The 15,243-nt window shown below is 36.4% G+C and overlaps 1 protein-coding gene across 1 annotated transcript in view; it reads left to right on the plus strand.

Annotated features, from left to right (window-relative positions):
- Positions 1-1,656, plus strand: part of ST8SIA1 (ST8 alpha-N-acetyl-neuraminide alpha-2,8-sialyltransferase 1) — a 147,016-nt gene extending 145,360 nt beyond the window's left edge. The window contains exon 5 of the mRNA XM_049783839.1: positions 401-1,656. Within this exon, the coding sequence (XP_049639796.1) occupies positions 401-887 (487 nt within the window). The 3' untranslated portion in view covers positions 888-1,656. The remainder of the gene's footprint in view (positions 1-400) is intronic.
- Positions 1,657-15,243: the final 13,587 nt, after the last annotated feature.

Here is a 15,243-nt window from a genome sequence, read left to right on the forward strand (position 1 = left end):
TTGTAGATGAGTAAAGTAGTCCTGTATTTGTGTCAGACCACAAAAGTGACTTTCATTAAAGTCCTGCCCAAACAATTTCTATGAATTCATGAGTATTAATTAATCCATTTTTACATGTCTGGCAAATAAATCCTGAAAGAAAACAAAATGAGTAATGTTATAGCAATTTAAGGAATTCTCTCAGGGGATTTCGAGTTTAAGATTGTCTAGGTGAAAGTCAGATTACCTGCATGAGAGAATTTATAAGTTCAAAGAAAATTGTAAGTACAGTAGAATGTTTTTATAGTTATTTGCTATGATGATGGAAGGTATTAATGTTATCAGAAAAAAATATCAACAGAATGGGTTTTGATGCATTTCCTTTCTCCAGGTTCAATGAGCCTCTTTTTCTCTTTAATAGGTTTCAGAACTTATTGTGGTCCAGAAAGACATTTGTGGACAACATGAAAATTTATAACCACAGTTACATCTACATGCCTGCCTTTTCTATGAAGACAGGAACAGAGCCATCCCTCCGGGTTTATTATACACTGTCAGATGTCGGTGCCAATCAAACAGTGTTGTTCGCCAACCCCAACTTTCTACGTAATATTGGTAAATTCTGGAAGAATAGGGGAATCCATGCCAAGCGCCTGTCCACGGGACTTTTTCTGGTGAGCGCAGCTCTAGGGCTTTGTGAAGAGGTGACTCTCTATGGCTTCTGGCCTTTCTCTGTGAATATGCATGAACAGCCCATCAGCCACCACTACTACGATAATGTCTTGCCCTTTTCTGGCTTCCATGCTATGCCCGAGGAATTTCTCCAACTCTGGTATCTTCATAAAATCGGTGCACTACGAATGCAGCTTGATCCCTGCGAGGATGCCTCACTCCAGCCCACTTCCTAGGGATAATGGAAGAAAAAAAGATTGAGCCAGGGTATTTTTGTTACATTTTATACATGAATCCAAAAAGAGAAATGGTCAAGTTGTTTCATGGATAGTCATGGGCAACTTGGAGGGAAAAAAAAAAAGAAAAAACGGAAGAAAATTCCAAAGGAAACCTTCTTTCAATGTTGACTTGAAAACAAGCAAGAAATGAAAGTCTATGAAATATTTTATAAAACATAACTTTGTAGACAGTAAAATACTGATGAATGATGTTGGTAAAGAATTTTTACATGGTTCATATCTAAAGGATGTCATTTATAAACAGGATGGAACTCTGGTTGTTGGATCCAAGAAAGAATTCCAAGTGGATTAAAGGAAATAATAGTGCTAGGAAAATTGCAGTTGATTATCAACACAAACTGGATTAACTTTTATAAAAAAAAAAAAGACTGTCCTATTAAGACTGGCATTAGGACCATAGGTTTTAATATATATTTATTTTTGCTCTGTTTAGGGGCAGTGAGTATGCAATGGAGTAGATTTTTTTTAAATCCCTTACAGAGTAATAAGGGTACAAAATGCTTATGGCTGATCATTGTGATTTGTTGAGCCAAGTCTATGTTACCTAGAGTTCCCTCCTTTTTAATGGTTAAAAACAAATGCTTCCCCCACTTCTGTCAAGTCCTCTTAGATAATGTGAAACATTGTTGAATTTAGATTGTGTTGATTCTTAGTCCGGATAATATGAGCCACTTTACCTCCTTTTCATAAACTCAGTTCACATTCACATTATGTAAGCCTATTTGCATTTTTATCATTTAGTGCAAAAAAGACTACAAGTGTGAGTATATTGTCATTTTTGCAAATTGGTAGAAGTGTCTTCATAATTAAAATGTTGAGCTGAAGTAAAGCACAATGTACAGAGTTTAGCCTGGAAGGCAGACTGGAAAAAAACATCTCCTTACTACTGAGATGATTTCTTCACTCCATGAGAAAACATAAGCCCGCACTTGTGCAAGCAGGCAAAGTTTCATGAATGCCCATCATATTTTAACAAACTCATTCCCATATAAGAGCTGAACTCATGCTACCTGGTCTAGTAAAAAGCTGCAACCACTCTTGGAGAGCTTAGAAATGTATTATATACTCTCTGTTCCACCTTACTATAAAACAACCAAACTTTCTGCATATATTGCCTAGACCAGCATGTGATGCAAGCTTCCCCCCTCAAATGCTTACTCAGAATGAGCAAATTGCTTGACTTATTTTGTCCCCCATTCTCTTGAATGGGCTCTGTTTTGACCTGAGATCTCACAGACATGGTGCATAGAAGTTAGGGGACTTATACTAGTTGCTATTTAAGAGTTTAAACTTAAATTAGTTTCTTAGTAGAAATACAGCAATTTAGACACCTTGTGGCATCAACTTTAACACATTGCAGAAAATAACTGACAGGTGATTACAAGCAGCCCAGTGTGATCAAGGGAAAGGGAGGAGAGATAATATTTGTGCTGGGTAGATATCTAAGTCTACATGGAGATTCTAGAATTGCCTTATATACTAAATATCATATCACCAAGTATTGGTTAATTGGACCCAAAAGTTCAGCTTCATTTTCTTTAATGGTCGAAACTTAATGTACCATGTAGATTAAAATAGGTAACCGTGTTTTGAGGATTAACTTAAAAAAAATCAGCCCAGAGAATTTAGTGAGCTCATCAAAGAGACTCGAGTTCAATCCCTCTGAACACAGGGTACCAAGTACTACTGTGGGGGGATAAGGATAACAAAATCCTTGGGAAAAATTCTCCATCATTGAAGCAGCAATTGCTATTGAATATTGAAGTGACTATGCAAATCAATAGTTAAATTCTGATTTAATATATTGATACTTTAAAAGTTTAGAATTTGAGACATCAGATTAGAATTTGAGATATCAATCCTGTGCAGAACTGATTTGTTGTTTGGATTCTTTATGGCAGTAAAAAATTCATGAGAATATGCTATGAGTGAGATGGGTTAAGCCCTGGCTATATTTTCTTTTATAAGCAGTCATTATCTAGATTTATTTATATTTATTACCTCTACAAAGGAATACAGTTTTGCCTATAAATTTAATCAAAATGTAAAAGTTAAAAAATACAGTGTTAATAAAATGTGCCATTCAAATTAGTGTTCTAATTGCTAAGTTGTCCGAATGCAGTTAAGGACTTTCATAAGGCTCATGCATTATGATTTCATTGAAAAATAATTTTAATTTTTTTTACTTTCTGAAGTTCTTTTACCCAGTTGATTTGTACAATGTTTATTTTTTAAAATTTGTGGCTAGTAACAAATAAATCAGAAGTTGCCCCAATTGATGCTTATTAGACCAGGGGGTCTCACCTGGAATATTCTTGACCCCAACCCTAAGTGGCCTCTGACAATGTCTGGAGACATTTTTATTACCAGAATACAGAGGATGCTACTGTGTCGATGGATAGGGACTAAAGATCCCAAGAAGCATTCAGTCATGCACAGTTTCGGTAGCACCACAGACAAGACTTACACAGTTACAATATCAGTAGCATGAAGAGAAGGGTGAATTAAACCAAAATGACAGATTGTACTATATTTTTTTTACTTAAGGACCATATATATGCCCCTGACATATGAATACAGTTAGTGATATTGCTTCCTTAGCACCTGGCCTTATGATATAGCAGCATAACTTATTTCTGTGGCTAGATAAATGTGTCTAAATTTAGCATTGGTATTCCATCTATTCTCATTGAAGTACTGTGTTTATAAGTGAGAACCATTCTGAAATTATTCTTAAAGAATAATCTGGAATACCCTAATAATTTTTATTAATGACATACTTCACAGAACTGTTACAGGTACATGCAAGTATGAACTATATTAGTAACATTTCTTGTCGGCAACTATTTTCATTGTATTATTTTTTTTTTACTTACAACCTCCTCTTTGAAAAACCAGCTCTAATTCATGTTTTTTAAAACTGGCTTTGAGAAATAGTAACAAACCCTTGTTAGGAGAAACTACTGAGGAAGATAGGTCAAACAAACAAACAAAAAAAGAATTTTGTGAAACTTAAGGACAAGCACATGCAAGAATAAGGACTAAGATCTGAGTTGTGCTTCCTCATATCTTCATCTTCTCAGGGGAGTAATTCATTGCTCAGATGTTATAAGTTTTTGTGAGCACACATCAAGCTGAAAGTAGATCAAGCTCTGAGGTCACTGTAACTTGGCTCCAACCTTCTTTAGAAGTAAGTAGAAACCATCACTGCAGGCACTTAGCAGAGTGGGTAACATCTGCTCACTGTGTTCTGAGAAAGGACGAGGCCAATGGAGAAGGGATCCCTGCTCAAGTGCACTCAGCACAAGTCAGAGAAATCCCTGAAGGTGACCTGGACTTCCTAGCACTCTTTTTATGCCCTCATAGGCAGAGGAGCTGATCTGATTTGGGTAGATGCCGGCCATGCAACTAAATATTTGGTATGGAAAGTTGCAACTTCACATTATTCACTGCTTTCAACCTGCACACTCTAAATATGGATGTGCTGTGGCAGTTCTAATCTCTCACCTAATTATCCTCCTCAGAATTTTTAAAAGTGGAGCTTCTTTCCCATTCAGCTAGATTTCCTAGTGTTTGAATCTAGAGAGACAGCAAATAGTCGACCCATTTCTCTACAGTTTCTTTGAAAACCCTAGAGAGACTCACTTAAAAATCCTGAAGCCTTAAGTCTCTTTGTAAGCTTCTAAATAAGAGAGCCCACATTATATGGGATAGACCCTGGGATCTTTGTATTTTAAAAATGGCAGAAGACTTCTATGAATATACAATTACTATAGACTTTTTTCTTCCTCTTCCCATCTCCAAACACTATTGGCTTTAGTCACTGCCTACGCTTGTTTTGTTGAATTTTTAAGATATATTTCAGAGGTGAGAGAAGGAAACAAGTTCAGGTGCAGAAAACTCACTCAAACATAACATAATCTCTGCTTCTCATTGAAATAAGGAAAAAAGATAAGTATTTCCATTTCCTTCTGTCTGGTGCCATCATTCTGACTTTGTTCTCTGACGAATATTGAACACTTAATTTATTATAAATTGATTTATAATTACTGATGAGCATTCATGTGATAGAAATGGGAATCATATTTCATGAGGGTTATACATTTACCTTTTTTCTCTGTGTTCATATTGATTACTACACTGTGCTAAAAATCCTTTCTCATTCTGTTTTTCTTCTGGAGCTGTGACATAAAAACCAATGATGCAAAGCTGTCTGGAAGTTTTATTATATAATATCCAGATACATTGATTATGTCTCACATAGAAAATAATGAGATTTTCTGCAGATATTTATTTGAAAAGATTTTGTGTTACATGACATCAGTAAATATATAAAACTGGATGCTATCCAGAGCAGAGAAAAATCAGGAGACTGTTTCAAAATAGATGTGTCTGTTTTCCTCTGCAAAAAAAAAAAAAAAAAAAAAAAGAAAAAGAAAGGAATAACAAATTTTAACTGGAGGTGGGGGAGAGGGGCAGTTTTAGCCAAACTGAAAAGAAAAGAGATGAAATTAGAAGTTTAATTGGGCCAGATCACTAGGAGGGATCTTTGATAGTCACCCAAAGAAGTTCATAGAGTCTGTTGTCCTTGAATGCTGCTCAAAACAGAAGCTTTAAAAATACATGATGAAAGGTACCAACAACAAGTCATAAATATGGCTAATGAGGAAAACATATTAGAGAAGGAACATGAGCCAGACCAGCAGATGCTTCAGAAAGCAAATAAGGAAGCCCCATGATAATCCTCCTGCATCCTGATGTGGCCATTAGGAAGGCTCCCTGGCACCTACTCTCACCAGCTGGTGCTTGTCTTAGTGTCTGAGCCTGGACATGCAGACAATCTAGCTTTCCCAACCCTTCTCATCTTCCTCTTAACACTGCCATGGAAAAACAAATGATTTCAGTCTCCATTTGCAATGAGGTGGCAGTCGTAAGACATGTCCCTTGAATCTGTAGCCTTTGTTAGCAAGATTACCATGTGCTATCAGAGGTGAGTTATAAAACTTTAGGTTTAGAGGGAGGGAGAAAAAAAAAACTTTAGGTTTCAGAGCTGGAGAGATAGTATGGAGGTAGGGAGTTTGCCTTGCATGCAGAAGGACGGTGATTCAAATCCTGGCATCTCATATGGTTCCCCAAGCATGCCTGGAGTGATTTCTGAGCATAGAGCAGGGAGTAACCCCTGAGTGCTGCCGGGTGTGACCCAAAAATCAAAAACCATAAACCAAAAAAAAAAAAAAAAAAAAAGAAAAAGAAAAAAGAAAACTAGATTTCTTTTCATTATTACATTGACTTAGCCACCTTCAATGCATTTTCTCCCATGTTCCACATAATACGTACACTCATATTCACCATCTTGCATTATTTATGACTACTGCAAAGTGAAAGATGTCTGAGCTGGGGGAGGGCAGTGGCAGAGGTGCCTTAACTTTTTCTGGCTTGTCTCCTAATTCCTGGTCTATCTCCTTTCTGTACTCTGTCATTTTGAAGGTGTAACTCTTCCAAGTTGTATTTTTCTCATCAGCAGAACTACCACAGTAGTGAATGTGACCATTTTATTTCAATGCACAATAGTCATAGGCCTTGGAGATGTCTGATAACAACCTGTAAATACCCCTTGTTGTTGTAGTGCAACTTTCTTGCTGAGACTGCAGGGAGGAGGTTAAGTTTAAGACTGTTTTCTCCAGCGGATTCTAGCCAGCCTAGCAACTAGGAACCAATATGTTTCTGTTTCTTATTCGTTCTCAAGCACAAGTCCCCAGGGCCTTTGGGGGTGATATGCTACAATAGATACCCTCTTATAATCCGAACAATTCACAGTCTGGGTGATTGGTGGAACACTGGTTCTATCAGAACCAGAGACACTGTGGGGAGGACAGTGAACAGACAAGGATAGCCATTGAAAAGTTTGCTAATTCTTCAAAAGTCTGGACTATCACTAGTATGCTAGCTACTGTACAGCATAGATAGGAGCTGGGGAAAGGCTCTGTAAGTCTCTTGATTATTCCATTTCACATTATGTACCCTTCCTTTGTGTACCATTTTTTTTTCAAGAGTAAATATTGGAGAGGATGGAGGTAAGGGGAAAATTAGAAACAATCAAATAGTTGTAAGCCATAGAATCTGATTACCAGTCCATGGAAACAGGGTTTCAGAAAAAGATTTTAGACCTGAGTATAAAATTGAAATCACTTTTGAAATGTAAATGGAATGACTTTTTTTTTTAAATAAAGATAAAGTCTACTGGCAGGGAAGGGAAGGAAAAAAAAACTATGCTCTTCAATTCTACTTTTTTTTTTTTTTTGAGTTTCATATAAATTGTAGCAGGTAAGAAGAAAACCTTAATTGGTACTTTTCATAGTGTGACTTGAAAAACAGTATCTATGTCTGTTATTTCTGCTGAATTGTTTCTTTCTACAGATTCTAAAGGCAAATGTCATGAGAAAAGATTTGCTGTAAAAACATGCCTTCTTCTTTGGTGTGTTCATTGTAATTATGGTTGGTAGCAAGAAGGTTTTGAGTAAGTCTCCATTTCTACCTCCCTTTACTTAGAGTATATTTGGAAATGCACCCTGTGAATAAAAAGATTTTTTAAAATAGCTTGTGGAGTCCTTTTCTTTGACAGTAATTGTTTCCCTTTCTGTTGCTCTTTTGTTTTGTATCCTTCTCAGCTCTATACATTCTTGCTTTCCAGATAAAAATTCATACTGCTTAGTGAGAAAATGATTTTCAAAAGCAGAGCTATAAATGTGATGAATAGACTATGAGAGTAGCCCGGGTCCTTGCCTAGAGTGAAAGGCTCTGTCAGGCAGAGTAAATTAGAAAGAAAATTGAGCATTAATTGGATATGCTTAATGTACATGAGTCTTCTTTTATAAGCAATAAAAATTGTCCTTTTGGGATGAGTCAATGTACATCAGCCTGTGTGTCCTGGAAATACTTCAGTAAATTCCTAACAAAAGTGAAAACATTTATATTCTCCTTCTGCTCATATGGGTGACTTTCAGAAGGCAAAATGTACCTTCTTGTCTGAATGTTTTAGATAATTAATTCAAACTCTTCATTTCCCCTGGGTGTCAGTGGCTGAGATCTGCCAGAGGGAATGTCTTTGGGAGAATAACCTTGGTCCCCTCCCTTCATACTTTCCTCCTCAAATTGATCAAGGTGATTTCTGCAGATCTTACTAATCTGACTTCATTCTCACGTGCCTTCTTTTGGGCTATGTCTATATTAGGAAAGGTTATTTTACTACTTAATATTAAATTTTCATGATATTTTGCTAAATTATTTGTTAGATGATGGATGAGGTTGAATACGAGTTTTAATAAATGTGGGTTACCCTAAGTTTTTCTTTTTGGGTGGATTGGGCCACACCTAGCAGCATTCATGGGTTACTCCTGGCTCTGTGCTCAGAAATCACTCATGGCAGGCTCAGAGGACCACATGGGATGTCAGGAATGGAACCTGGGTCCTTCTCAGGTTAGCTGAGTGGAAGGCAAATATCCTACCACTGTTCTATCACTCCAGTCCACCCTAACCTTTTCTTAAACTATCTGAAGAATATGGATTTAAACAACTATCATTAAATCTAAAAACATAGATTTTAGTGAATACTGCTGTTCTACTTTGTTTCAATTTCAAAAATAGATATTAAGAACCACAAGACATTAATTACTCAAGAATTTCTCCTAACTCTAAAAAAAAGGTAATTATAAGTCACAGATGGTATTTCTGCTTGGAATTATATTTTGTATGTAGAGTCAGATTGTTGACAGTCTGAAGAACTATAGATTTGAGTAGATTGCTATAAATCTTGCAAAGTCTTTTTGTGATATCATGGGATGAAATTGAGGTCGCATATAGTTATGGAAAACTCATACTTCTAAGACTATCAAGTTTAAAGGATTTTAAAATATAGCCCTAGAAAGCCTATATTGATGTATTTTATATAGATAGAAGTTATTTTCTTCACCCATGAGAGGCAAGATTTCCAATCACGAATTTAAAGCTCAGCCTCAGAATTGAGGAGTTGGTTCTATGAATACAGTGAATACTTTACACACAGGACTGTGGCTTGAGTTCTTTCTCTGCATTCATGGTTCACTGTTCACCACCAGGAGTAACCCCTTAGCTGTGCAGTAAACCCTCAATGTCACCAGTGTGGCACAAAAACAAACATCAGTTTCAATATTTGGCAAATTTTTATGATAATGCAATCAAAAGCTTGATCTGGATAGTTTCAAGAAGAATCATCATTGAAAGTGGCTCGAGAAACCAGAATGAGGCTTGAGAAACCAGAGAGCACAGGAGATAGTACACTTGACTTGTACATGGCTGACCTGGGTTTGAACCCTGGCATCCCATAAGTTCCCCAAGCACTGCCAAGGAATGATCCTGAATAAAGAGCCATGAATAACCCTTGAACACTACCAGATATGACGCCCAAATCAAGTACACAGAGAGAGATCTGAGCACCCCAATTTATTTGGTTGTGTCTACTATAATTAGTGTCTCTAGGTGAGTTGTTGACCCCTAGGAATGACTTTAGTAAAGCTTCAACTCTGGCCTTTGTTATTCTAGGTCAATCTATCAACAGTGAAGACAGAAGCTTCATTCCTCTGTCAAAACACCAAGATTGCTACATACATTTCCGTTTTGAGACTTATTCATTGAGAAAGTAATGGTGTAACTGAGAAAAAGACTAGTCAGTTTGCATTACTTTGTCCTAATCTATTCTAAAGATTCAGAAGAAATGAGATGTTTAATTTCTTAACTAAATGAACAAACTATTAACGTATTTGATCCTGGAGTTCGCAAGCATTTTTTCAATCACTGGACTTTTTTTTTTTGTGTGTGTGTGTGGTTACCATCTTCTTTTTCTTTTTCTTTCTTTCTCTTCTTTCTCTTCTTTCTTTTTCTCTTTCTTTCTCTTCTTTCTCTTCTTTCTTTCTTTCTTTCTTTCTTTCTCTCTTTTTATTCTTCTTTCTCTTTCTCTCTTTTTTATTCTTCCTTCTTTCTTTCTCTTTCTCTCTTTCTTTATTCTTCCTTCCTTTCTTTTCTTTTCTTTTCTTTTTTTCTTTTTGTGAGGGTGAGACATTTTCATCCTGTTATTTGACCTTAGGACATCATACAAGTCAAGTATGCTTTCTACCACTGAGCTATATCCAGATACTGGAGAATATATTTGTTTGGCGTTTGCTTTTTTTGTCCTCAGAGCTTTAATCAGCACTTCCAGCTTTGAATTTACTAAATGTTTTAGTCACCATATTGGTGAAATATAGACTATGAAACCTTCTTTTGACCATGTGACACATTTTACAGTGAAAGAATTGTGGAAAGCTATGACTGTGAAAGTAACAGGTATTACTATTTGGAGGAGCAGCAAATTCTTAGTTATTACAATGATTGACAATCTAAATATATATATGATACAGCATTTGTGGATGCAGAAGTGAAGGGATAATGTATAAAATGACAGGATCTAGTAAAAACTCATTTCAAGGACTAATTTGAAAGGCACTGTCTTTGGAAGTTGTAGGGCCACTTTACAAGATGTATATTTGGGGCTATGACCAATATTTACCATATAGTTTTGATTCACAGAATATTGTATTATAGATACCAAGGAATAAAAGAATGGATCCTACAAAATGTGTTTTTTTTCCTGCCTTATTTTTGACAGTGTTTAATTAAAAATATCTTCTAATTATCTTTCTATCTCTTCTGAACTCTTGAGTTTTTTAATTCTTAAATCTATGTGTCAATTAAGGGTATTTTTGTAGTATCTAACTGAATTCTGTCATAATCACCACATAAAACTATATGATTTACATTTAAAAATATTAGAGCAGCTTCTATGGCCCATTTACTTGAGTACTTTAGAAGGATGCACATTATGGAGCTGCTTACAGAAGTGAATTAAAAGTGTTTACTAGGTCAAATATGTCCTCACTTTTCATTTCTCTTTGCTCTGCAGTTACAGAAAAAGAAGTGTGAAAGCCTTTGAGTAGGCCATGTACCTTTCTCTCATTAGTTCTCTAAATTTAGCTTGGCAGTCTCTGTAATCATGTGAGGAATTACATGGATCGAGGAGTCTAACTCTCAAAGAGCACAGAGCTTAGTGGGAACCTTCGCAACTGACCAGAAGCAAAGAAAGGCTTTGCCTGACCATCCTCAAAGGGAAAAACTCTACTAAATTTGTTTGCAGTCTATGTATTCGTTTTCTGGCCTAGTTGTGGACAAAGTCTTGGCCTCTCTTATACACATCAGCATTTCTCACCTAGCAATTCCATCGTCCACTCTTCAGATGACTTGCTAAGGCTCTCTTTTACACCTTATTAGAGTCTTAGCAGAGGCTTTCTACTTCTACCCTTCCCTATAAAGAGACCCTTAGCTTATTAGCAGTGAATGAGCTTCCAGCTGTCTGCTATCTGCTTCCTGGATGGGATTAATACCTAATGAGTCACCTGAGAATTGACTTTCTCTTCTCTCCATCACAAGAGGCTACAAGAATTAGAACTTAGAAGAGCCCTCATCAGAACTCAACCAAACAAGCATTGAATCTTGAGTTTCCAATTTAAAGAAATGTGAGAATTAAATGTGTTGCTTATCAGTCATCTGTTTAGAGTAGTTTGGAATAACTACCCACACTGGTGATGCTATGTATATTCCTGTTTTTTTCAAACCCCCTAATATAGTGGTGGCTTTAAATATAAATGTACATTTCAAGGAAATTAGGATATTCTAATACATGTTTGCATTTTCATCCCCATGTCCTCATTTCATGCTTTATAATCTTTCCTTTTCTGTTGTCATTGGCTTTGGATTTGGTGTTTAAGTCTGATCATTTTTTTATTTTTACTCAATGTTCATATGCTTGTTTGGTCTTGGTATGATCCATTATTTCCTCCCTCAATTTATGAGACAGAACAAGATCATCCAAGTTATCTGGTTCTGTTTGAAGAAAGAAAAGGGGGGGCAAAAATCAAACAAACAAAAAACCATGATTAGTCCATCTAGAAGTTTAAATATTAATTTAAGAGAAGAGAGGGAATAAAGGAAGAAAAACATAACAAAAATTCAAAAAGAACTAAAAACAGACAAGAAAACAAAGACAACAACAAAATAGCAACAACAACAAAAATACATAAAAAACAAACAAACAAAATCCAAAAAAAAAATATCCACTGAGCAGAAAGTTTCCAGACACCACAAAAAGACCTAGGGGAGAGTAAAAGAGCATCTATGAAGCCTGTGGTTATTCCCATGCTTCAAGAGCAGAGAAACCCTGTATCTCTTAAGCCAAGGGAATTCCCTTTCTAATCTCCGCAATATTTACTATGCCTATGCAAAAAATAAAAGCACAATTTTTTTTAGTTTTGTTTTTATTTTGGAATTGTGATTATTGTTTGGTTGTTTTAATTTTCTTAATTTTTAATACTACTATCTTTTTAAAAAAATCACAGCACAAGGAATTTTTATAGTGGTGAAACATTAGAAAAATATCTTCAAAAATAAAGTTTGAAAGTAGGATAGCAATGTGTTTTTAGAATCTAGATGGCACCAACTATGAATAGTTTTGTAACTATGGTGTTAACAAATATAGAATAAAAGTAACTGAAATGGAAAATTAAATTTGTTTGGAATATAATTTAGAAATCAAAAATTATCTATAATTTACCTACCAAAGTTTTGACAAATGTAAAATAGTGGATAAATTTAGCAAGGCTACCAGATATAAAATTATCATAGGAAAGCAAATTACTTTTTGGTATACTAGAATAAATAGCCATAAAATTAATATGAAAATAATTCTACAATAGTGGCTGGAGTGGAAGTGCAAAAGGTAAGGCATCTGCCTTGCCTGCACTAACCTAGGACAGATGGCAGTTCTATCCCCCAGCATCCCATATGGTCCCCCTAGCTGGAGCAATTTCTGAGCGCATAGCCAGGAGAAACCCCTGAGCGTCCCCGGGAGTGGCCCCCCCAAAACCAAAAATTAATAATAATTCTACAATAGCAAAATATCATCCGTGATTGCCCTTAGAAATATCAACAAAAATTATAGACATATTATGAAGTAATTATTCAATTTTTAAAAGTATTTTTTTTATTGGGAGTTTGGGCCATACTTGGTTTACTTACTCTGTATACTCTGGGTTTACTTCTGGTGTTGCATTTAAAATCACTTCTTTTATTTATTTTTTTAATTTTATTATTTTGGGTTTTGGGCCACACCCGGTGACGCACAGGGATTACTCCTGGCTATGTGCTCAGAAGTTGCTCCTGGTTTGGGGGACCATATGTGACACCGGGGAATCGAACTGCAGTCCTCCTAGGCTAGCGCTGGCAAGGCAGATACCTTACCTCTAGCGCCACCGCGCTGGCCCCTTACAATCACTTCTAATGATGCTTGAGAGTCCATACTTGGGATATAGAGGATCAAACCAGGTCAGCCACATGCAAGGCAAATGCCCTACTCATTATGCTATCTCTCCAGATATGTGTGTGTAAACATATATAAAGCTATATATATAAACATATATCTATATCTATCTATCTATCTATCTTTCTCTATCATCTATCTATCATCTATCTATCTATCTATCTATCTATCTATCTATCTATCTATATTTGTTTTGGGGCCATACCCTGCAGTGCTCAGGGGTTACTCCTGGCTCTGCACTCAAAGATCACTCTGGCAAGCTCAGGGGACCATATGGAATGTCGGAATCTAACCCAGATTTGTCTCAGGTCTGCCACGTGCAAGGCAAATGCCCTGCTCTTGTGCTATCACCCAGCCCCAATTATTTTTAAAAAAATTATTGAGAGCAAGGTGTTACGTTTGTGAACAGAAATAACTCACTGTCTTAGGTATGCCATTATTCTTCAAATGAGAGCTACCGGGTTTGTTGGATAACTTTAAATGGTAATTTACTTGAAAAGAGTAAGTAGTCACTCCCTGATGGTTCTGCCTCATCACTGACTCTAAGATTCCCTTACAGGACACCAATCTGACCAAACTTCAAGTACCTGGTTTGGGGTATGATATCAGCAAGCCTTTTTGCAGCGAGTGCAGGCACACCTCCCTCCCATATCTGCCTTCTTCTGGGAAGTCTGACAGCTGTAACCACACTCACAAATAACAGTTGCAATGTTTGAACTAGGCCAGCTCCATAGTCTCACTCTTTTCTCAAACAAGATATAAATAAAGCCATGAAAGATCATGGGTACACAGGCTCATGCAGCATAAAGCTGGCTAGCTCAAGAGGAGAAGGTGGGCCAAATCCCCATCCTGCCAAAGCCAAGCTGTTGCCGCTATCACCCAGAAGAATCATTGTTTTCCCCAATGATTCGGTCTCATGGCTGACCCTCTGTGAGTCCCTTCAAGAATACCAATCTGACCAAAATTCAGGTATATTGGTTTGGGGACTGAAATCACCAGGCCTTTTTAGAGGGAATGTGGGTACACTTCCCTCATCTTCCTTCTTCCAGGGGATCTGACAGCTGAGTACATGCACCTAAAAGTCTCAGCATCAGTAACCATGCTTTGAATTTTTGGACAACTTAATTTGTTTAATGCTGTCATCCCTAAAAGAACACATAGATCTAACAAAATGGACAGATAACACTAAATCTGCCACTGTATTAATGACTTCATTAAAGATAGAATAATTTTCACAAATTTGCTTGCTACTGTACTTTTTCCTTTTCCTCCTTTCTTTATTTAACTTCTTTCTTCTCACCCATTTTATTATTTTCTTTTTCTTTTTCTTTTTTTTGTGTGTGTGTGTGTGGTTTTTGGGTCACACCCGGCAGTGCTCAGGGGTTATTCCTGGCTCCAGGCTCAGAAATTGCTCCTGGCAGGCACGGGGGACCATATGGGACGCCTGGATTCGAACCGATCACCTCCTGCATGAAAGGCAAACACCTTACCTCCATGCTATCTCTCCAGCCCCTTCTTTCTATTTTTCAATAACTTTGTCACTTATTGGAAACAAATGGATTATTATCAAAGATGTCAACTATGTGATGTATTATTTCCTTTAAAAACATTTTTAAAAGATAAAAAAGTAAAAAGAACAGCACACACAAACTCAAGTCTCTCAAGTTACTCCATCTGTCAATGAACTTTTAAAATTAAGATTCATGTGTAAAAACTGTATTAAAAGTTAAATTAATTTGGGGTGCCATAAAGCTATTAGACACTATTTCTCCATGATTTCCAGACATTTCACTATTGATTGAACTATAGCAAATCCAATTTTCTTTGACACCTCTATACAAGTAATTTCTG

The sequence above is a fragment of the Suncus etruscus genome, chromosome 11, assembly GCF_024139225.1.
Source record: "Suncus etruscus isolate mSunEtr1 chromosome 11, mSunEtr1.pri.cur, whole genome shotgun sequence".
Taxonomy (NCBI): domain Eukaryota; kingdom Metazoa; phylum Chordata; class Mammalia; order Eulipotyphla; family Soricidae; genus Suncus; species Suncus etruscus.